The following is a 23,797-nucleotide window of genomic DNA, read 5'->3' on the forward strand; positions in this document are numbered from 1 at the left end:
ATATACAAACCATATATTAACAGGTATTTTTATTGCTATGAAAGTTTGTTTAGTAGGAGGGTAGTGGTTTGTAGTTTGTGATTTTTTCAATATTTGTATTCTGGTATGAAGACTTTTGTTTGTCCTTTTCCCCAGAACTCCGCAAATATCAGGGCTTGTGCTCCAGGGGAATGAAAAAGCAGACATGTCCATAGGTATTTCTTGTTGTAAAAGGAGCCCAAGAAAGTGATCATGGTGTAGGGGGGGCTGGAGGGATAAGATGGGACCCAGAGGGGAGATCTGAAGAAGAAAAAACATCACCAACTCCTCGATTTATTCCTTAAAATAATTCCATAAGGAAAGTGATAACATCATCCCTACTTTACAGAAAGGTAAACTGAGTTTCAGAGATGGTCATGGCTTGTTCAAGATACAGGTTAGCTGGCTCTGGAACTTCCTGAACCCAGGCACGGGTATTCCCTGCAAACCTACAGATGGTGGCCAGCAGCTCCACTACTCGGGTTCTGTGAGTCCCAGGTCAACAGCACCTGACTGGTGTCAGGCACCAGAGGCTCTAGGTGATGGAAGATGAAGTGTTTCCACTCCTGTCAGGACCTCAGGTAGCTCCAGAGAACTAGATGCTCCAAAGTGCAAGCACAGTGATGAATTCTGTCTCTGGGCCACCTCTACTCCTTTCCTATAAGGGTTGGAAGACCACAGCTCCATAGCCCACTTCATAACTACCTCTGGGCCTTGACCCAGCCCTTCAACCTCAGGACTGGTGCCCGGAGAATGCTGTCAGCTTCTTCTCTGTGACATGGGGTGGGTGGGGAGTAGGCTTGGAGCTGTGCTCTGTGGGGGCCAAGGAGTGGCCTAAGGACATGAGTGGAGAGGCCAGTCCCTGCCTGCCGCCAGGGAAGGTTCTCCATTCTGAAGGTGAACAGGTCCTGAGTGGTTAAAAGGCTGCTGCAGAACATCTCAGCCAGAGAAGGGGCCATTATTTCCCTCCATGCCGACCCTGACCTGCAACCCCAGCTCCTCAGCCAGACGTCAAGGTCCCTGCTCTAACAATGCTGACCCTGTGGTCCTGTGATGGGGACACTCATGGATGCTCCCTTGAGGTGCAGCCAGATCCCAACCCAGTCACACACCCAGGATATATCCTCTACAACCTTCCCAGGATACAGGACTGGGACTAGTGCCCATATGCCTGTAGCCACTCCTCTCCATTCTCCAAATGTGGCAACTAAGGAGCCAGGCTCAAGGTTGCACAGTTGGATGATGATACCAAGAGTATGATGGGTGGCTTGATGCTGAAACTGCGGCCTGTACACCTGCTGGGGGACAGGAATCTGAGGGCGAGGACAGTGCTGGCCTGAAGGAGTGTCAGAAGCCTGAGGCTGTCTGCCTGCCAGCAAGCGGGGCTCAGTGAGCAGGGCCCAGCTTGCTGCCCCTGCCTTGGTTTTCTACCTGCTCATCTTTGGCCCTCAGTCACCCCCCACTGCCCATAGTATACTATGTCTAACATCCCCCTTCCACCTGTGTTCCCACACCCACGCTGACTCTACAGGCTCCCTTTTCTTCTACCTACACCCATTTCTGGCTTTCTACTCTGTCTCAGGCTGGATACTGGCACCATAGAGGCCTATGTCAGGCCTAGGCTTTCCCTGAAGGAGCCCTTAGAGTGGCCCACCAGCCCCATCCCAGGATAGAGGAGTCTGAGGAGACACCTGCAGTCATGGAGGGGTTCCTGGAGGTGAGCACCTGAGCTGAGGCCTCAGCATCCATTCCCCTACCCCAGTCGCTGGCTGTCCTCAGAGTCTCTCTCCTCAGAATGCTAGCAGATTCCAGGAAGCATCCCCTTCCCTGCCAATGCTGGTTCCAAGAACTGCAACTCCTGGCAGCATTTGTTCAGGATTCTTTCCTAGAACCTAGGCCTCAACCCTGCCCAGGCTGCCGGGGTTCTCACAGGGCAGCTGGGGTGGGGGTAGGGGCGGGGCTCAGGATGGGATTCTGTAGGGAAGGCATTTCATGGGCCAGAAGCTGGGATGTGGGCCCAGGTTGTTGTCCAGGAGGGGTGACCACAGTGAGGTTGGAGACAGGTCAGTGAGATGAAGGTGCCTTGATCCCGGTCAGCCATGGAGATAGGCCCATGTGTTCTGCCTCCACACAAAGGCAGTCACTCCCTGGCCCAGAAATTCCCTCAGTTTACTGCTTTCCACCCTCCACCTTCCCACCCCATTAGCCTAGTACCTGTGGTTTCATCCTATAGAGAACTGGCCCAGGTCCCACCCTGGCCTCTGAGCAGGCTTTTATCAGATAATCTCTAGAGGGATAGGCCAGGGGACAGTCATGGCAGGTTTTGAGCAGGGAAGGGGCATGGGACAGTCAGGCTTAGGGCCCCTGGAAGGACACAACACCTACATTGTTAATCCTATTATAATTTCACTTCATCTGCTTAGAATTGAGAAAATCACCCCACTTCACACTCCCCGGCAAGTGGGGCCAGGAAGTGACAGACTCAGATGGGTGGGCAAGGATAGGGCCTAAATTCCCTCAAGGTCACTGGGCCCCTCTGGGATATGTCCTCCACCCCACCTCTGAGCTGGCACTAGGCCTACTCACTCACTGGGACCTGCCAGATCACGTTGAGCAACTAGTTCCTGAGAAGTGTTGAAGGCTGTTTGGTTTAAAATTAACTCCCCTGCTCTCCCTCCTGCCTCCCTCCTCTGAGTTCTTGGAAGAGGCACTCTGCTCTTCCTGGGAAGAGGCCTCCAGCCACAGCTGCTGTGACTCTGTTCTGGAGAAAACACCTCACCCAGGGTGGGGGTGGGGATGCCCATGCCAAGCCTTCCCTGCCCTCCACAAGGCACCCTCGGGTTACCTGCTAAGACCCAGAAGAGAAATTGTCAAGGCACTGGGAGGGGATGAAACTGCCCCCAAAGCTAGGTCATCTCTGGACTAGGAGAGAGAACTGATCCCACAGACTTCAAAGCCAGGAACTTGGCCTGCTGAGCAGTGTGTGGCTCAGAAAGATAAAGCAATCTGCCCAGAGTCACCCAGCTTTGCCTGCCTAAGCTTAGCCTGTCCTGAGAAGCCAAGCTGACAGCAGTTCTGGCAAGGATGCCCAGGCACATGCCCCATAAAAACCCTCAGGCCAGGTTAACAGTGGGCTCAGCCATGGAGGTCCCTCACCCCTGTCCACTGCTCAGGGGGTCCATCTCTTTCTGAATAAGCCTTCATTTCTCAGTGTCTCCTGGACAAAGCCGCATCTGACCTTTGGGGAGAAAATTTCCTGAGGACCTAGTCACTGAGCAGTTCCTCCTACCATAGTCTTTCACTGGAAGGAGATGAGGAAAAACAAAGGAATGTTAGCCAAGTAGAAAGTTCAACACACACACACACACACACACACACACACACGCATACACACACAGTACTGTGATGTGCTCAGGGGTGGGGCTAGTGGGGGCAGGGAACACTGAAGCACTTCAAGGCGGGATGTGTAGGCTGAGGGCTGAGAGGCACTGAGAACACAGCTTTGCCTCAGAGTCTTAGCGAAATCCATACCTCTGGGGAAGGAGAAGTCCAGCTCTGGCAACAGGAAGAGTCTGGCTCATTGGTGCTGAATGAGGATAGAGTCCTTGGAGTGGGGCTTTGCCCCTGGAGAGCATTTGCTGGATGCCATGCCCTTTTAGCCATGCCATCACACCATCTGTGGTGCCAGCATATTCACAGGCACTGGGGTGGTGTGAGTGGAAGAGTCCTGGAGGATTGCCTGGAGGAGTGGGGGTAGTCCCAAGGTCCTCAGCCCTCAGATGCTGCCTCCTGCATGCTAGCCTCTGCCTGTTTCCACCAGGCCTGTGTCATGAAAACAGCTGTCTTCTCACTGAGGAGATAACTTTGGCTTCCCCCGTCTTGTATCTCTACCTTGGGCTTACAATGAGTATCAGCTTCCATTTTCTTGGCCTGGCAAGCCACTCTCCAACAACCCTATGGTCTAAAGTTTGGCCAGAATCAAACCTCCAGGGACCTCTTCTGTCTCAAGTCTCAGACACAGAAGCCTGGTGCCCAAGAGTGATCACTGGGATGATCCCCTGGTTGGCTGGCTGTGCAGCCCCACTGAACCAGGGAGGGATGGGAAAGCTGTTGAATTTCTGGCAAACTTGCTTTAGATTAAAACTGGTCTAACAGGTTGGTGTAAAAGGGTTGCCCAGGCCTACTCAGGCTCTAGATGAAGAAGGCTTTTATGAGGCCTGAGGGCAGGATGCCCTGTGCATGGATTCTAAATGTTCCTGCCTTCTCAATCAGGCCTTATTACAGTCCCCAGGCCCCTCATGCCTCTGGTTCACTGTGGGCAGCCACACAAGTGGGAAGGTACCCGTGTGAGAGTGGAGCCAGCCCAGCCATGGGCCCAGCCCCATTCAGACCTGTGTGCAGACCTTGGCCTGGCAAGATCTGCTCGGTCAGCAGATTATCCTCCCCCACTCCCTTTGAGACATAGTCTTGTTAATTCATTAAGTTGTCCAGACTGGGCTCAATCTTTTTGATCCTCCTGCCTTAGCCGCCCAGAGTGCTGGGATTACAGGTGTGTACCACCATGCCCAGCTTCAAAGTGGTCTTGAACTCATAGGTTCAAGCAATTCTCCTACTTTGGCCTCCCATTTATCCTGATCTCCAGGTTCAGGCCACCACACCTTCAGCTCAGAAATTGAAAGCCTGGCCAATGTGTGGGATCTGAGTCCTCCAAGTACTATTGGATCACTTGGTGAAGCTGGGTAAAGTGCTCTAGCAAGAGGCTGGCCAGTTAAACCTTACTGATGAGAACACATGGATGGGTGAGCAGCATCTCCATTTCAAAGTCCTTCCAGAGGGGGACCTGTAAGTTTAGGGAGGGACACCACACTGGATCAGTCCCCAAACCCACTGTCCTGTGGTCTGGTGGAATCCTCCAGGGCCCAGAGCCTAGCCCTTCCCGACTTCAGAAAGCCCTCCTGAGTGTCCCCACCCTTTTGCATGCCCTCTGAATCTTGTGGGCCCTGAAGTTTCAGCAAGCCAAGCCCAGTGGGCAGAGCATAGTAGTGGTTACACAAACAAGGTCTGGACTCAAGGTTTGACTGCACCTTTCATGAGTTGTGTCACCCTGAGCCACCCACCCACCACTCCTCTTTGAGCCTTCTCTCTTAGGCTGTAATGAGGCCAACCCTTGGTGGTATTCAGGGCTGCAGTGAGAACTCAATGGGTCATGAGTGGCCATCCTTGTCTCCCCCTACTTCCCACTGTACCTACCCCACCAAAACCCCTACCTCTCAACTTTTTTTTTTTATCTCCGGCCTCCAGGCCCCATGGGGCTATCCCCCCAGCTATCAGGCACACCACTTAGAGAAGAGCAGAAGTAGGACCCCCACTAGACTCTGAAGAGGTGCTCCACTGTGCTAGGTTAATGCAAGTGTTCACTCCTGCCCTTCTCATGGTGCTGTGCACTTCAAGTTTGCTTCTGCCTCAGAGCCATCGCTCTGGTGGTTCCTTCCCCTTGTGATATCCTTTCCCCAAGTTATCTGCATGGCCAGTTCCTGCTCTTTGCTCAGGTCTCTGGGTTCAGTGCTACCCTGCTCAGCATTTTCACTGACCCTGTCAGATGCAGGGGTCTCCCCACACCCAAAGCCATTCTCTACCCTGCCCCCTACTTTGCTTTCTTTACACTGTCAAAACTTGTCCTGTGTGTGCATTTGTGTCTGTCTTGTTCCCTGCTGTGTCCCCCAGGGCTGAGATGGAGGCTGGCCCAGTTGATGCCCGAGGAGCTCGTGTGCTGATGAAGGGCTTAGTCCATGATGGGTCATTGTCAAGTTATTGTTTGTATGCTGTGCAGTGTGCTGGGCACCCACCAGATGGCTTGATCCTTTTTCCCCAGTTGGTGCCAACTGGGTGTGCCCCTTTTTCTAGTTGGTTGTGCTGGCCAGGTTTTCAGTATCTGTTAGGCTGGGTGTCAGACTTGGATTTGGGGTCCAATGACATGTCTTCTGCTGTTTCTCTGTTCCAGGCAGGCATCATTCACTCCCTTGGTAGGGAAATAAAAAGACTGAACCAGAAAAATGTGGGAGTCAGAAGTGGCTGGCAGCTGGTCCCTAGGAAAGAGTGGGACCCTGGCTTGAGCTGAGGTAGAGGTGAAGGCCAGGCCAGTGGCCCCAGAGCCTAGCAGGGAGGGTAGACAGGGGATAGGGTCCTCCCATCTCATGTCTGTTGAGGGGCAGAGGGCTTCAAAGTGAGCTCTGCTATGAGCAGCCTCAGCCAGCCTCTTGCCCCTCTGAGCCTCAGTTTCCTCCTCTGCAGGGTATGGGTACCATTTGGACTCCTGTCTATGTGGTGAGTGGTACATAAAGTGCAAAGTTCTCACCTTGTCCTCACACCTGGAAGGTCCCTTGAGCAGTCTCCTATGGACACTGAGGCTTGCTGTGCTTCCTTGTGCCACACAGCTTTCTGTCTGGCCACAGCACCAGTGGGGAACAGCTTGCCTCTGGCCCCTCCATGTCCACTCCCTGCCTACTAGGTGACTCAGATTTCGGGGTGGAGCTGACAGAGGGGTCATCTTATGCACCGTGGGAGCCACAAAGGGGCTGAGAAACTGTGGGCACTCCTGGGAGGGGCCTTAGTGTCCTGGAGCAAGTGCATTGTTGGGCCCCGAGGCCAGCCAAAGGCCCAAGGGGGAGGGAGGCTGAATACCTGAACCAGGGTGCCAGTAAAGAGAGCCCTGCCTCCCTTACCCCTCTTTTGCTCACTCTTACCCAGTGGTATTCCTGTTCTTTGCCATAACCATTTCTACATTCCTGAGGTCCTGTGCCTTCATAGTTCATGCTGATTATCTTTTTCCTGCCTCCTTCCCCTCAACTCTTCACTCCTTATCCCTTCCTGCTTCCTATCCACCAGCATGTTTGCCTTTTCTAATCTATAACTTCTAATGGTCCGAGAGCTAAGACAGAAACATAGAATTGTTTAGAAAATAAGGGTTGAAGGCTATAAGCAAGGTTCAAAGGAGCTTTCCTATGAGGACCTCAGTGCCAAGTTACAGAAAATTTCAGGACATAATAGATTCCCAGCAGTCTAAGTGTTCCAAAGTCATCAAACACCTGAGGATGTTTTCATTTTAATTGCTCTTCCACCTATTTCTGGTGTGCAAGATCCTGAGTGAGAGTTGAAGGATCCTGAGTGAGAGTTGAAGGTTCCGGGCCAGAACCTTAACACTCCTCTGCCCCTGGCCTCCTTGTGTCAGGAATACAGGCCTCCAGTCATGCTTTGGTGCCTTCACATTCACTGTACCTTCTGTCTGGAAGACTGGCCCTGAGTTCTGACTGCTGGCTCCCTCTTCTCAAGAGTCACTGCCCCCAGGATGGGCCACAGCATCCTCCCACCAGTATTCTCCACTCCATTCTGAACGGGCCCTTCTTGTTTACACAATTCAGCCTCTGTGCTCCTCTGCCACTTCCCTTCCCCGCCCACTCTGCAGTGGCCTGTAGTGACCTGGTAAGCAGCCCAATGGGCTTTATTTCCTTTCTTTCTCATTTTCCCAAGCAGAACAAGGGGGAATGAGAGAGAACAGCTGCTCCTTGTCTTTTCCACCCCTCAATATGTCCCTCTGCAGGAAATGCTCACACAGAAGGTCTCTGGGCCTTGGCTAGCCTGTATGTGAAATGGAGGATCATGACAATAGGAGCAAAGGGGACAAACTATGTACAGAACTCAAAGGAGGCCCATTAGGGCCAGGGATATAGCTCAGTGGTTCTGGCGCCTGCCTCATAAGTGCAAGGTCCTGAGTTCAATCCCTGGTACCAAAAAAGAAAAAGGCCCATTTAAGATTGTATAAATGAAAAGTATAATTTTATTATCATTACAGAAAAATCAGTGGAAGAAAAAAGACTACCAAAATGGTTATTGTCTTACAATAATTATTTTATAAAGTCGTATTAGCTATATGTTTCTTCTCTGCTCACACATGTAGGTACCTTCCTGGGTACGGCAGTCACCCTTCAGCTGGTGCCCCCTCCTGACATAGGACACCCCTCTTCGGGGCCTGCAAAACAATGAGGGCAGTGCTGTGCAGCTCCGGCCCAGCCCTAAAAGGGGTGAGCTGCAGGCTCTGCTGGGGACTTAGATTCTGGCTCCATTTTCTTGTCCATTTATCTGGCCACCCAAAACAGGGCTGGGGACAGAAGAGTACACATGCTCACACGCAGGTGAGGCAGCACTAAGACATCCAGGGCTGCCTTGGATCCAACAACACATCTCAGGATGGGCCCTCCACAGGGAAGAACCAGAGAAGCTGGCACAGAGCTATCTCTGGACAACCCAGGGCTCAGGGCAGAGAGGTGGGGGTGGATCATTTGAGACCAACCCCAAGAAGAATAAATAAATAAATACTATATAACTGTGGTGTCCCCCAGCCTGGTCTGCTCCTCACAAGGGGACTCTCATTGTCAACCTCAGTTCCTCTGGCCGCCTTCTTCCTAGCAGCTGAGGCTGGCTGGAGATAGGGGGCCTGCCCTACCCTGTGGATTGAGAAAGCAGGGCTGGGAAAGTCTGCACAGTTCAAAAGGCTGGGGCAGGCAGATGAGTGAAGGCCTAGGCCTATCTTGCAGGGTGAGACAAGGTCCTGCCTGTCTCCCTCTCCTCTGACACATGGCTCACAATAATGGAGCCACAAGTTGTATGATACCTCCCCTCACTCCCCTGCCTTCTTGTTAGCTCTTCCTGGTCCAGCTGCCAGATACATGGAGGCACCAGGATGACTGAAGGAAGGACGGCAGGGGCCCAAGTCCAGCAGGGGCCTTTGTCCACTCCAGGACGTGGGTGCATGAGGTTGGGCAAGATAGCAGGCCCCGTCAGAGCTGGAAAGGGTACTGTCGGAGGTAGTGGGCCATGCGCTGGGGCAGCGGTAGGCAGTCCACATCAGTCACCAGACGGTTGATGACAAGGCGGCACAGATGCTGTAGGCTGCGGGCACCGCTCCTGTGCACAAAGGGCTGCACCAGTTTTAGATGTACAGCAGTGGATGCAGGGGCAGGCAGCGCTGGGTCACCAGGAGCATCTTCCTTAGGCATAGGCAGAGCTGGGGCAGGAGCAGGATCAGGGCTGTCACTTCGGGTGTCAGCAGCACAGGAGGCCACATAGTGCTGCACAAGGCTGACCACATCTGGGAAGGCCAGGATACGAGGCCGGGACAAGCAGTTGGAGTCCAGGCGGAAGCTGGAGTCAGCGTACTCAATGCGTACATTGGTGGGGCCCCGGGTGGTTTTGACTGACAGTGTAAACAGGTAGCTGGGGTGGGTGCTGTCTCGTACTAGGAATGTGCCTTCTGGCATCTTCTGCAGGTGTTGCCGGGCCTCACTGGCTGTAAGGGAGCCCCAGTACCAGCCTAGGCAAGTGGAGAAGGGGCCAGGGGGACTGGTCACATTAGAAATCATCTGGGGGCACCAACCCAGGGCACTTCAGTACTATGCCTTTCTCTTCACACTTCAGTGGAGAAGGCTATACCTCTCCCACCACAAAGGGAGGGCCATGTTTCCCAAATCAGACTCAACAGACAAAGCTAAGCTCCCTTCAGCAGATTTCTCAGGACAAGAGCTGCCTCCTCTTTCAGACTTACCAGATTCTCGAAGATAGGAGAAAGTCTTGGCTATGCATAGCAGATCCTCCTCAGGGTCCAGCACCTTTGGCTCACTCTCTGGTTTGATAGGGGTCTCCTCTGCCACCTCTTCCAGGAAGGCCCCAATAGGCAAAGGCTGCATGGCTGACTGACAGCTCCAGGTTCTGAGCCCACAAGGGCCGCTGCCCAACCTGCTCTAGAGCCAGCAAAGGACCAGGTCTAAAAGGGGGAGGATTGGCAATGAATAGAGCATCCAATGTTTATCCCACTTCTAGAGAACCCTCCTTGATTGTTTCCAATTATTAAGGGCTAAGTAATCTCTTCCTCTCTATCTTGGATCTAACCCAAACAGATCCTTCCTGTAAGCATTTCTAGTATCCCCACCACAATGACAGAAACCACTGCAAACTAGCCCTATATTTGTGCTTTGCTGGCTGAGGTAGGCTAGTTGGATGACACTGGTCCTGATTGAGCCATAGGAGGGACCTGTGTGGGGTCCACCAGGGAGGCTCCAAGATCACTGTAGGAAGCCTGAGGTCACAAGCTGCCTTCCCACACCCAGATAGGTATATTAGTCAGTAGGACATAGGTCTACACTGGCTTCAAGGCTGAAACAATCCCCTATTCATACAGGTCACACTCCTATCCTGGCCTCTGTTCCTCTCAGCTGAGGGTCAGGAGTGGACAGTAGCCTCTAAAGACACTGGCAAGTCTCACTTCCCACAAATATGAGCTCCCATCAAAGGGCAGAGTACCCAACATTCCAGACCCTGCCTTAGCAAGCCATCTCTACTGGGCTCTATGGTCTTGTGTATAGCTTGGCCCCCTTCCAGGGTGTAGTTCTCCTTCCACCAATGAAGGGTCTACACTGAGAGGTTTGGCAACATCTTATCCTTAGATGACTGGAGTTAGGGCAACTTAGCTGGCCAAAATCTGTGCAGGAGCTTCCTCGTGGGGAAGCCCGCTCAGCTTGGTGATACTGGGCTTCTTCCCCAGGGCGGTGGGGCAGGAACTGGCCAGCTTCCTGAGGAAGGGACTGCTGGTCCTTCCTCGCTCTTAATAGAACATGCCCCAGGCCTTAGTTTGGGGTCCATTCCTTGGTGGGCCTTAGGACCCTGAGAGAATAAAACCATGGGTTCTGGCCACATTGGCTGGGGAAAATGGTACTAAGTAATTATAACCCAAAGCCATAATATCACAGGGTCATGTGGAAGTCAGGGTCTGCCTGTGCCCGAGCTGAGTGCCAGGCCAAAGGCGGGAGTTAGGGGAAGGCACTGTATGCAGAGACAACAGCCTGAGCATACAGTGCCAGGTATTGCTTGTGAGGCAAGAAGAGGTGGGCAGGAGCTGGCGGCAGGCAAAGGAGCCAGATCTGACAGTCTAGGTGACCCTTAGAAGGTCACAGCTCTAGGATCCCTCATAAGGACAAGGGACTACACCACTCTGCCACACTACAGTTGCAAAGTACTTTTTCACATCTACCCTGGCTATAGTGTAGGCGCTCTGGAATACTGCCTGGGGAGCTGGAGGAGGAATTCTGAGGTGACCTTTCTTTTGGTTTCCAGAGCTTGGCTCATGCACCTTCTTGGAGCACTGTGGGTAGCTAGCTGGTTAGGCCAGAACCTCCGGGGATGGCCAAGACCAGAGCCTCTACATAGATCCCCTGTGTGGTTGTGGGGACCTCTGGGGCTGATATGTATCTGGGTGTGGAAAAGTTTCACTGATCTCCAAAGGCTCAAGTGACTGTGTATCTGGGTAGGGGTGTGTCCATCGCTGTGTCATCATTATAGCAGGGGTGGGAGATGATGTGTTACAGGTGTGCATGTTTTCCTCCCTTGGAGCCCAGCTAGTGAGTGCTGCCTGAGGACACATGCCAGGAGTATGAACTCAGTTAGGGGTAGGGTCTTCAGCAGAGCTACAACTGGAAATTCCTGCTCTCAACCCTAGGATGGCACCAGTTGTTCTGGGGCTGTGTGTGTATGTGTTTAGGGGGGTGTTAAAGATCTTGCTTCTCGACATCAATATTGGTCCAGAGGGCACAAGGAGCCCTCAACTAGGGACATATGAAAGAGGCTGTGGGACCCAGAAAGGGGGAGTCACACCTGAGGAGGAAGGTAATGTAGGGGGGGAAAGTTAAGGAGCTCCAAAATTCAGAAGAGGAAGGAACATCCTGGAGACAACTGGGGAGAAGTTATCTTCCCAGCACTTGCATATTCTCTTCGCTGGACCAAGGACTGTGTAGAGCAAGGAGCACTTCAGTCTTCCCATCTTCCACTCTCCCGCACTTGGCACTGTGCCTGTGCTAGTTCTTATAATAGCTGTCACTGGGCCACCCAGCTCTCCCTGGGTAAGGGATACCCACTTGTACCTCCTCTTTTCTTCTTGGAGCATCAGATCAGTAGAAAGCATCAAAGTTTTTTTTTTTTGGTACCGGGGATCGAACTTGGGTCCTTGCGCTTGCGCAGCAGGTGGCGAAACCACTGAGCTAAATCCCCGGCCTTTTTTTTTTTTTTTTTAAAGAATAGGAAAGGACAGGAAAGATCATGGGTTGCCACAAAGGCCTATGGTCAAGGGTAACTTATATAGTAAAGTTACAATGTGGATACAACGTGGGCCAAACTATAATCAACCAGTAAGATTACAAGTATATCCCAAGGATATATGGCTCACAGCATTAATCTTGGCTTATCTATGACTTTTAAAACTGGAACATTTCAGAGAAGGGATGGGTCCAGGTGTTCTGGTCACCCATCTGGATGTCTGTGTATATCTGGACTTAATGGACTGGGTGGTACCAATTATAGTATAATCTCAAGTTTTTGGAAGTAGAGTATCAGACTTTTGACTGAGAGGGATATTGAGGCTCAAGGAGTTCAGGTGTGCAAGAACACTTGGCTGAGGCCCAGGCTCTGAGTTATCAGCACCCCCTCCTATATTGTCCTCCAGGGTCTCTGAGGAACTTGGAGGGGGAGGTAGGAGCCAAGGTCGTTATCACATTGGGGTGAGAAGAGGGGTGAGGTAATTGTGGGGGTGCTCCCAAGAGCTGTTGGTTACCAGGTACTAGCCCGGGGAGAGGCAAGGATTTCAGGCTGGCTTCCCAAGTGGAGCCTAACTACTAGCTGGGGCAGGGAATGGACATTTGGACAGGAAGGGGCAGAGGCTGGCCCAAGGTCACCAGTAGGTAGGGCAGCCGGCAGGCTAGGGGGAGGCTCTGGGTCCTGGGGGACACCATGACATAGGCGTCATCCATCTCCTTCAGTGAGAACCAAGGGGATCCCACTCTGTGTTCCTCCCCTCGCCTCAGAGCCCCTAGTTTTTCTACCCACAGTGTGTGTGTGTGTGTGTGTGTGTGTGTGTGTGTGTGTGTGTGGCGGGGTTGGGGGGCTGTCCCAGGCCCACAGAGCGCCGCACCCTCGAGGTCCTTGCGCCTCGCTCACCTCCAGCCCGCCCAGTCCTCCTGAAGCCTGGCAGCTGCCACGCAGCCTGTGCTCCTCAGTGCTCCCGGAAAGCCACGCTTACCCCTGGACGCAGAGGACCATGTCCCGGCTCAGCGACGGCTCTGTAGGGGCTTGGCGGGATCGCGGCAGAGGGAGCAGTGGACACCGAGCGCGCAGGTCAGGGTCCCAGGGCGCACGGCAGCTGGCGAGGACTGAGAGGAGACGGCTCAGCGGGCCAGGGAGGGTGAGGGGGGCGGCCCGGCGGGGGCGGGGCGAGCCGCCGCTAAGGTAATCTTCAATCCGCTGCCTCCCAGCCCTTCCCGGAAGCCGCGTCTTCCTAGAACTGCAGGCTGTGCGGTGAGGCCGGGAGGGCGCGGTGTGCGGGGTGGGGGATGGGGCGTGGGGGGTGGGCGTCTGCCGAGCGACTCGGCCTAGGGCTGTGAAAGGAAACACCTTTGACAGATTTCCAAGAACTTTCCAGGAAAACCAGGCGGGGCTCTGCGTGCCGACCAATCACAGGGAAGGAGGGGGAGACTAGTGGCCAGGGGACCCAATGGCAGCGAATGGACTCTGGACTGACGTGCCGAGCGGGCCGAACTTGGAGACCAGCCCGTGAAGACCTGGTTGAGGGAGACCAGGGAGGGGCTCCAGGCTCCCGCACCTCTACCCCACATTACCTTTGACATTCCGCTTTGTTGGGAATGGGCCTGCTCATCTCTCCATCGAACCGGTGCCAGCGCGAGGGCGAGGTCCGGGGGACAGTCCCTCCTTGCTAGACGCCTCTCCTAGGCTATCTGTGGGGTGTACAAGCACTATTGGTTCGCGCCTGTACACCAAAACTGTGGCCTTGTGGGGCTTGGGGTGGGGACTGGAGAAGGACAGAGGGAGAGGGACAGAGGCGGAAGCCACCCCTGGAAACGAACAGGTCCACTGGGTCGAGCCTGCAGCCACCACGACCCAAAGGATCCAAGCAAGAACATTTTCTTTGAAAGAGGAGAGAAGGCACACCTGACCTTTTGAATTAGGCTGCGGACCCTGCTAATCAAGGAAATGACTTGAGGAGGTAGATAGGGATAGTCAGCCCCCAGATAGTTTATTCTCTGGTTTGGTGAGCCCCCATAAAATGTTGGGAGAAAATCTTGGTGTCCCAAACACCAGGAGATAATTTTGGGGTAGGATGGGGGGAGGGACTGCAGTGCCACAGCTCCCTTCTACAGTTTACTTGCTATGTTTGATTCTCAACAAATGATATTGCCCCTATTCTATAAACGTGTAGAGCCCCAGGGAACAAAACACCTTGTCAGGAAATGGTAGGTCCGAGCTTGATCAGAAGTCTTCCCTAATCCCCTCTACCTTTTCTAATTCACTGACTCATCAGGGAGCATCTTAAAGACCATAGGGTCTGTGTGAACCTCCTCCTAACTCTTGGGGCAGAAGGACTGAAAGAGATGAGATTTGGAGAGTCAGCAGGATCTCCTCCTCCTCACCCCCTCACTCCCCAGTGTGTGCCCCCAGAATCCTCAGAAACAGTTTGGACTACAATATCCATGGAGTAGCACTGTTTAGAAAGCCTGAATAACAGAGACTGCGCTTTCCTCAGGGCAGACAAGGCCCAAGGTGCTCTAACCAAGATGGAGCAGAGGACAAAGGAGGTCTGAAAGTAAAGTCCTGTATAACAGGAAAAAAATTGGTTAAGATGACTCCAGTAGACTGCTTCTCTGTGACCTTCCCGAAGGTAAGCCAGATTTCAGTGTAACCTTGCCAGCTTCTCCTGAGTAGGCCAGAGAAGCCAGTTTCTTGGGATAGGAGTAGGGTGGGAGGGATACCTCATTACCCATTTGGAGGGATGGGGTACCTTGGAGAGCTTAGTATGGGGGTCATGAGTGGGCTTCTATCTCTCCAGTAGGAAGGAGCTACTGCCCCATTACTATCAAGACGAAGTGGCTTCATAGCTGCTATGTAACAGCTACATTATTTTTTTTTAAGTCCAGGGTCTTGTGCATGCTAGGCCAACACTCTCTCCACAGAGCCACATCCCCAACCCCCAGAGCTTTAATTTTGAACCTGGGTCTATATGGGCCAAATCCTATTATCTCTACCCCTAAGACCATACACTTTCCTGCTCACTGTGACTATTCTCCTGAACATTCACTGCGTGCCAGACATTCAGCAATTTACAGTCTCTTGTAGAGTCACAACTACCAGGATTATTCCAGCTTACAGGTGAGGAAACTGAGGCATAGAGTGATTACACTATGCCCTGGATTTCATAGCTAGCAAATAGTGGTTTGGAGATAAAGCCCTACAACTCCCCCCCCCCCACTTTATCTCTAGGTGTTTGTGACCTGGTGACCTCTAGGCATCTGTGACCTGCCAACCTCTAGGCATCTTTCAGGATCCAACTGTAAAGTCTGCAGCCAAACTTCCTTGTCTCCAGTCCAGTCAAGGGCAGAGCACCAGGGGTGTCCCTTTGAAAGCATCCCCTACAGAGGTCAGTGATTAGGCAGCTCTGTGTGTAAATGAAGGGTCCCAAGGCTTTTGGCCCTCCAGTTATCTTTTGTGAATTTGACGTCACTGTCTTGTACTTCACCTGCATGCTATAAAAGTGGTATCTTGTTGGGCCCTAGGTGTCAGTTCACCTTAGGGCTTGTGGGTCCCTCAGGCTATCTCCTTATTACTCTCCTGCCCCATCTGCTCCCTGTGAGCATCCAACCCCTGCTACTGGGCCCATACTGCCACCCAGTGGTACTCCTTAAGAGCCCACTGGCCAAATCTCCAGTTTCCACCACTCACCCACGAGTTCACCATACTGCAGGATTCCTCTGACCTTCGCCACCCAGAACAATCACAGGACAAGTCACAAGAATACACAACAGTGCCTTCCTCAACACGTGGCTGACTCGGTGTTTGTCTGCTCTCCATGAGCAGCCTTCCTCTCCCCTTCAAGGACAGTCCACGTGTGAGTTGACTGCCCCCTCCCCTTACTCAGGCACTTGGGCTTGGTCACTGTAAGCTATTTCAAGGGCCTATCTCTGTCCCCTTGGACACACAGCCATTCTGAATACTGAACATTCCCATCAGTGTAAAAAGGGATGTGGCAGGTGACTGCAGAAACATGAGCAGTGGGAAGAAAGCACGTATTCTGTCTGTCCTAGGTTAAATGAGCAGCTGTAAAACATCTGACTATTATGACCTCATGTGGGGAATTCATGTACCTGTGTGAACATGGGCATTGGTTATGGGACTGGGAGGGGATAGGCATCACCACTGCTTACTTTTTACACTTCTCTATTACAATAGTGAGCTTTCCTATAGCTGGATAAAATATTTGACATCCATACCTTAAAGGAAAAAGGTTTATTTGGCTCATGGTTTCAGACAATTCAATGCACAGTTGGCTGGCTTCAAAAGAGAAACATCACAGTAGAACAGGTTGATGGAGCAAAGCTGCTTAGTTCATGGTGGCTAGGAAGCAAAGCAGGGAACAGTGCCAGAAAGGAAGGGGCCAGAGAGCAGTTATAGATGCCAAGTCCACACCTCCATGACCTACTGTTATGTTTTGTATCTAGATGTCCCTCAAAAGCCTCATGAACTCATAGGTGGGGCTTTTGGGAGGTGGCTGGATCATGGGTGTGTGATATTGGATTAAAGGTACATGATAATTGGATCTATCCAATGACTGATTTAGTATAGTTCTGGGTATGGGTAATGAGAAGCTTACCCTGGGTGTGGGTGGCACTAACCAACATTCTTGTAGCCTAGGTGGAATATAAAGGCAAAAATGGAAAAAGCAGGCTGGTTGCTTTTTTTTTTTTCTTACCCTCCCATGGACTGTTTCTCCTCTGCCATGCTGCTCTGTCTTGGAGCCAGCTGGCTATGGACTGAAACCTCTACAAACTGTGAGCTAAAACAAACCTTTCCTCTCTTAACTTTGGGTGTCAGATATTTTGTCCCAGCAATGACCTAGACACACTCAAAAGAGTACTTTACTAATCCTCTAGGTGGCTCCCAAGCCAACCAAATTGACAAGCTAAATTGTCACATATATGGTTTGAATTCATTATAACAAAGAAGTTTTACTTATGTGATTAAATTTTTTGGTAAAAAACACAGAAACTTAAAGTACACAATTATAAACTTTTAAAAAGAGCAATTGTAATCTAATTCCATTTTAAAGAAAGAAGATAGCTTCACTGAGAGGCTTCTGGTGGGGCAAGGAGCCAGCATCTGCCCTCAGCTGCCTAGCCCTCTGCTCACTTGTGGGACCCCATTCATCCTGTTTGGCCTTCAGTTCGCCAGGCCTGAACCAGTTGCCTGCATAAGGTAGTGCTTCTCCCAGCCTCCACACAGGAGAATATTTTGGATCACAGGGCTTTCTCCAAGGTTCTGAGATCTTGGATTTGATTCTCATGTGGGACTAGGGGACATCGGTCCTGGATCAGATGGGTATAAACGTGTGTGGGTCTCTGCATGCACATGCATATCTGTATGTATGTGTATGTTGTGTGCATGTTTGTCTATACATACTCATGCCTATGTGTGTCTGTGTTTGTGCACCTGTCAAATGCATGTGCACATGTGTAAGAGTATGCTTGCACATTTGGCTGTGCATGTGGAGGCAGGGAGAACTACAAGAAGAGGCCACAGGCCAAGTGTGGTTATGCGTGCCTGTAATCCCAGGTGCACAGGAGGGTCAGAAGTTCAAAGCTAGCTTGGGAAAGTTAGCAAGATCCTATCTCAAAATAGTGAAAAAAAGTGCTGAGGACATAGCTCAGTACAAAGGCCCTGGCTTCAATCTCCAGTATTCACTGGCAATACTCACAAAAGAGACTTTGATTTGAGGGTAGGAGCCTAGGCCTGAGGTTGTGCTTTGGTTGGAATATGGGCTCTGTATGATACCTGCTGACTTTAAGCAGATTACTTCACCTCTCTAGAATGGTCTTTCCTGTGTGTTTGCTCTTCCCCCTCTGGTCTTGGTGAGGTTGTGTTGTTTGGGTGGAGCACCTACCTAGTGTCTGGTCAGCAGGAAATGCTCAGTATGGTTAGTTGAGCCTATTGTTTGGGGATCCCTGCTTAAGTGAATGCTGCTAGCTTGAAGGTCACCTGGTGGAGACAGGGCCAGAGCCCCAAGCCCTGTCCCAACTCAGCACCTGCACGCAGAGGGTACCCATCAATAGTGTAGCCCCCTTCACTCATTTACCTAACCCTCATAGATGGTCATCAGGGAAGAGGAGGGCACCAGCTTCCGGATCTCAGAAGCTGCTGCTTGGAGGATCCTGGACATGCAGCCCAGGCACCCAGGAGATTGTGGGGGAACACCTCAACCGTCACTGATTCTGAAGCCAAGAGAATGGCTTCGAGACTCATTTGGATGGATCCAGGTCACAGTGCCTACAGCTCTAAGTATGGCCTGAAGATGCCAGCAGAGCGCTGCTCAGAGATCTTGCTCTCCTTAGCAGGTACTCAGTACCCACAGAGGACCACCTTGCAAGGGTCTTTCAGTCTTACAGGTTGAATCATTTAAGGAAGTAGTGCAGATTTGCCACCAGGAGACAGCCATAGGCTGTGGCTCTAGATAACTTGCTTCCTCTCTGGGAGCTTCAATTTCAGTTGTAAAATAAGAGACTTGGAAAAACTGGCTCAAAATATGTACAACAGGCTAAGATAGGGTCAGAATAAAGTAGACAGCCGCACGTGGTGGTACACACCTGTAATCCCAGCACTCAGGAAGTTGAGGCAGGAGGATTACCATGAGTTCAAGGCCATCCTGAATTACAAAGTGAGACTTTGTCTCAAAAGAAAAAAAAATGAAGAAGATGCCTAAATGTGGAGAGACAAACTACAAAGCTAATGGAGAATATGTAACTAGGTTGGAAGGCAGAGATGTTTTTTGCAGTATGAGAGTTGAACCCAAGGCCTTTGGACTGAGCTACATCTCCAGCCCTTTTTATTTTAATTTTTAAATTTCGAGACAGGGTGTAAGTTTCCCAGATGGGATTTGAACTTGTGATCCTCCTGCCTCAGTCTCCTAAAGGAGGACGCCCATACCACTGTGCCTGGCCAGGTGGAGACTTTTTAAATACAACACCAAAAGCCCAAACCATAAGGTGAAAAGTTGATGAATCCAGCCAAATGGAAAATCAGAATTTCTGGTCCAAGAGTGCTATATAACCAAAGGGAAAAAATGAGCCTTGGATATGAGCAGGAAGTGCACAGAGCCACCAGGGACTAGAGAGTCACAAATCAAGCAACAAGATGCTACTGCCCTAGGCATGCTGGCAAAAATTAAGAAGTTGACAACATTCTGGTAGGCTTAGGCAGGAGGATCACAAGTTTGAGCCCAGTTTAAGCAACTTAGCGACTTAGGGAGATAGTCTCAAAATAAAAATTAAAAAAGGACTGGGTACGATGTAGCTCAGTGGAAAGGCCCCCGGTTCAATGTCCAATGTCGAGGGGGAAGGGACATCGAGCCACCACCAGCTGAAGACAGCAGCTCCGCGAGACACTCTGGAGTGCCGTCTGGTAGCGCGCAGAGAACACTCAACTGAAGTGGAAGCTTCAAGAGAAACAAGACTTCCTACTCTGTCACTTTCTGAGTCGCAGATAAAGTGTAGGGGGCATACCCTGTGGAGGAGTTCGCCCTTAAGTCCCCGGAAGCCACGAAGGTTACCGCCTCCTCAGGAAGCCACGCCCCCTATGTTGTCCTGCGCCGCCTCTCCCAGGCCTGGCCTGCCTGGCCCTTTAAGGCTGACCTAGCGGGCCCCAGGTCCGGGTGACGCGCTGTGGGGGTGTCACGTGGGTAAGGGCCTGGCCTTGCGACTGTCGGCCCTGGGAGCCCCTGGCCGCCGGCTCCCGCGCCTGCTGCCTCTAGCCCTCGCCGCCAGGTGCGTCCTTGCCAGGTGTACACTCCAAGCCTCGGCGCTGCACAGTCTCAGGACCTCGGGGCCACTGGGCGCCTGGCCCTTCCTCGACACGTGCGGGGCTGTGGGGCCACCACCACCCTTCGCGTGTCCCTACTCTAGGGCCTTTCGCTTCGGATCCCCAGATTATCCTGGGCCGGCAGCCCAGTCAAACTTAGGGGCTCCGAGGCCGGTCGTGCTGGGAAAGTCCGGGACGGGAGTCACTCTTTCATTTTCCCTAGGTGTCCTGAACGCGCCAGACTGGGTGCGCTTCTGAGCACCCCGCGCGGGCCATGGATTGCGAGACGGCAGAGGAGCAGGGTGGCCTTGGGCTCCCACCTGGGGCCCTCGGCGGACCCGGCTGGTGCGGTTCTCCAGCCCTCGGGGGGCGGCGGGAGCCCAAGAAGTACGCAGTGACCGATGACTACCAGTTATCCAAGCAGGTACTGGGTCTAGGTGTGAACGGCAAGGTACTGGAGTGCTTCCACCGGCGCACCGGGCAGAAGTGTGCCCTGAAGGTTAGTGACCCTCACTGAGTCCTGGTGTGACCTGTCGGAGCACGTATGTCTGGGGCCCCTGCTCAGCTTCCTATGACCAGCATCTTGTTTCACTCTCATACTATGCTGTAGGGTCAGACTCATGGCTAGCTTTCCACCTGGGTGAACAGGCTTAGTTTAAACTCAGGGTCCTAGGGACCAAGGGGCGGAGTCAGTATGGGTAGAGCTGTTGTACCCGGAAGAAGGGAAGGAATGACTTGGAGCTCTGGCTCTGGGTGGGCCTGTGTGTTCAGGCCAAGGGGGCTCCTTCAATTTGGCTCCCTTGACTGGGATGGGTCTGAGTTTCTCTTTGCCTAAGACTGAGCCCCCACCAAGGGCTTGGGCTCAAGTCTTCCTCCCTGAGGAATTTGCCAGCCTGGGCTAGTGTGGTGTGAGCCTCCTAGGGTTGGTCAGTGGGGAAGGCTGATGCCCATCATTCCTGAGGCTGCTGCTGGGCTCCTGATGAGTCACTGGCCCCATGTTGAAAGGGGCAGGTTCTGTTGCAAGCTTGACCCACCCTGGTGTCTGGGTAGAGGTTGGGCCAACTATTTAGCCATGTCATGCTCCAGTCTCCCTGGAGGCCTGGCACACTGATCTAGGTTGAATGGGGGTGAGTGTCTTGGAGTGGCTAACCTAGCTACCGGATTCTGGCTTAAGACACACAATTCTGGCCCAGGACCCAGCACTGTAGCCAGAATCCTTTGAGTCTTCTATCACAGGGAGTCTTGCTTATGTGCAGCTCCTGCCAGTAACACCTGGATGGGTAGAGCATGGCAGGGAGAATGGCTCCTGGAAGTTAGAAACACATTGAAAAGTCTTCTCATTTTATAAGTTTCAGTTACAAACCTGGGTGCAGAGTCCTATAGATGTACCTCTAATCTCTACCTTGTGTTTGCTAGCTCTGTGACCTTGGACTCTTGAAGCCAGGTTTCTGCCTTTGTTCATGGGGAAAGAACAGGGGTTGTGAGCTTGAAATGAGATAATGCCTGTAGAGTGCTTGGGATAGGACCTGGTATAGGCCTGGAAAGGCTACAGGACTTGTAGGGACAAGATCTATAAGTATCTGAGTAGGAAGACCTGGGCCCAGGTCCTTGGGTCTTTCTCAAGATGACTAGTGGGTCATCTCCCCAGGGTGTTCCTGGAGGGGGTCATGAGTGTGGGTCTGGGAAGGATCAGGCCTGGGGCGATTGGGCTGGGCCCTGGGTATGCTTCTTTATCTACTAATCCAACAGTGTAATGGGGGAAGGGGGCTTTGGAGTCCCAGGCATGGCCCTCTATGAGTTGCAGGAGGGTGCAACAAAGTGAGAAATGAGTCTTTATCCTTTCCCTTGGGATCATTAAGCCTTTCTACCTATGCTGGGGGTGGGGGTGAGGGGCTGACTGAGGCCAGAGAAGCTCTTCTCAGTACTGAAGCTTTGGTCCTGTAAGCTAGGACTGAGCTCTTACCAGCCCCTATTGGGTCCTAATGCTAGGAGCAAGGAAGAAGTCAGGGGAGAGGCCAGTTTGTGGGTTTAGGCAGTGCTGCTTTTGTGCAGTGTGAACTTAGCCCCTTCCATGTAGACGCTGTGTGTGTCAAGGGATTGGAGGGAACTTCTGATTGTGTTAATTTCCACAGTTCTTCCTCTTGGATCTAGAACTTCAGTGGACTCCTTGTCCTGGGCTGGGAACTGGACAGCTCTGCAGTGGGTTCCTCTCTGTGGTGCATTAAAGTATGGGTGACCAGGCTGGGGCTACTGTCTTGGAACCTTCAAGACCTAGTCCTAAATTGGCTCTCAAAGGGGGCAGAGATTAGATGTGACTTCCACACTGTCTCTTTCCTGTTCTCCACCCTCTCCCACCCGCTCAGTGACCAAGCCTAGAATTCCCTACCCAGTTGGGCAGGCCCTCACCACCTCCCAAGCCGGAGCGAGCACAACCTCTGGCACAGTGCATGTGTATGTACTCTGTTGGTGTCTGTGGCCTTGCAGAGGGAGATGGCATCTCCCTGCTTACAGCTTCTGCCCTCTGTTCTATGGCCAGGCCTGGGCTCAGGGAGCTCAGCCAACTCAAGAACTGGTTCCAGTCCTCTCCATGCTGCTGGTTAGCCCCCTTCCTAGGCACCCTAGCTTTGCCTAGGTAAAGGTCATGGGGTCTGTGTCCTTCTGCCTCCTTAGGGCTATACTTCAGAGTACCAGGCTGTCTTGTCCTTATCTTGGAGCCTGAACTTGTTCGGGCTATCCCTGCCCATCTTTCTCTGTATCTATCCTCTGGCCCTGTTAATAGAAATGGCGGATAGTGCTCAACAGGAAGCCTGGGCTGCAGCAGTCACTCATAAAATGGGAGGACTGTGGTCACTGTCCCTGTAGCTGTTGCTGTTCTTTAGGGCAGGCCCCTCCTTCCTGGGGAGGTGGGCCTCTTCCCTTTTCCCCCAGTCTCTGACCACTACTTGCTCGATCTTGTCCTTGTTTATATAGAGCATTCCTCTCCAGGCCAACCTCTGCCACCAGTGCCGCCCTTATGCCTCCATGTCATCCCAAGCACTTTTTGCTGTCCTGTTGGCAGAAACTTGAGGACTAGCTGCTTCAGAGGAGGGAATAGGGACAGAAGTTGTTCTGCTCCTGCTTTTCCTGCTGATCTCTTGCTTGTACCCCCTCCCAGGCCTAATTGGTTAATTAGCACCCTTTGGCTTTACCTCTAACTGGGCATTTCCAAGGCCCAGTCCCTCAAACCTTATCACATACCTGAAAGTTGGGACTAGAAGTGAGGGGACAGAAGCCACATGCCTTGCTCAAGAGAGAGGAAACTGCAGCAAGGGCCAGAGTTCCCTCTTCCCCTTTTATTTATTTATTTATTTATTTTTGTACCAGGGATTGAACTCAGGTCCTTGCACTTGCGCAGCAGGCGGCGAAACCACTGAGCTAAATCCTCTGCCCCCCCACATACACTTCTTGTTCCATCTACTTGTGGTTGTTAGCCTACTGGCCAGCAGAAGTGACCATGGCACTTAGTACCTGCACTAGAAAGCCCTGAGGGATATGGGAGGGGGCTACACGTGGGAATAGAGGTGAACTCCTTTTTCTTGCCCTTCTTTCTCCATTACAGGGCTGGGCGCCCTTCCCTTCTCATCACTGGAGCCTGCTGGAAGCCCCTCTGGGCTCCCAATGCCTCCTGTTCCTTTCTTTGTTAAGGAGAGTGGTGTATGTATACATGTGGGTAGGCTGGGGCCCCGCAAGTCCACAGGTCCAGGAGATCTCTGTGAGATCTTTTGAGGGAGTTTCTGCAGCAAGCATCCTCTTGGTCCCTAGGATTAGGAAAGTTTCTGGGGCTACC

General features: G+C 52.2%; 2 protein-coding genes across 3 annotated transcripts in view; one reads left to right on the plus strand and one right to left on the minus strand.

The window, feature by feature from the left end:
* Positions 1-5,213: 5,213 nt before the first annotated feature.
* Positions 5,214-13,492, minus strand: Cish (cytokine inducible SH2 containing protein). Of its 2 annotated transcripts, none has more exons than XM_087186929.1 (3): positions 13,054-13,413; positions 9,617-9,835; positions 5,214-9,385 (listed from the first exon to the last, which is right to left on the minus strand). In XM_087186929.1, the coding sequence occupies exons 2-3, from the start codon at positions 9,756-9,758 to the stop codon at positions 8,853-8,855; spliced, it is 675 nt and encodes a 224-aa protein (XP_087043055.1). In that variant the 5' UTR covers positions 9,759-9,835; positions 13,054-13,413; the 3' UTR covers positions 5,214-8,852. The 2 variants fall into 2 exon arrangements, with proteins under 2 accessions (XP_087043055.1, XP_004834214.2); XM_004834157.3 differs by having other exon boundaries at positions 5,264-9,385; positions 13,136-13,492.
* Positions 13,493-19,798: 6,306 nt separating this feature from the next.
* The window catches only part of Mapkapk3 (MAPK activated protein kinase 3), a 53,461-nt gene continuing 49,462 nt past the window's right edge, over positions 19,799-23,797 (plus strand). The window contains exons 1-2 of the mRNA XM_004834159.3: positions 19,799-19,937; positions 20,195-20,470. Of these exons, the coding sequence (XP_004834216.1) occupies positions 20,246-20,470 (225 nt within the window). The 5' untranslated portion in view covers positions 19,799-19,937; positions 20,195-20,245. The remainder of the gene's footprint in view (positions 19,938-20,194; positions 20,471-23,797) is intronic.

The sequence above is a fragment of the Heterocephalus glaber genome, unplaced genomic scaffold, assembly GCF_053883595.1.
Source record: "Heterocephalus glaber isolate CG9 unplaced genomic scaffold, H.glaber_assembly_v1.0 deba00001504, whole genome shotgun sequence".
NCBI classification, from domain to species: domain Eukaryota; kingdom Metazoa; phylum Chordata; class Mammalia; order Rodentia; family Bathyergidae; genus Heterocephalus; species Heterocephalus glaber.

Coding starts and splice junctions, on each gene's coding strand:
- Cish (XM_087186929.1), bottom strand. CDS start 9,758: ATGCAGCCTTTGCCTATTGGGGCCTTCCTGGAAGAGGTGGCAGAGGAG. Junction 9,386..9,616: donor CTCCTATCTTCGAGAATCTG/GTAAGTCTGAAA, acceptor CCACTTGCCTAG/GCTGGTACTGGGGCTCCCTT.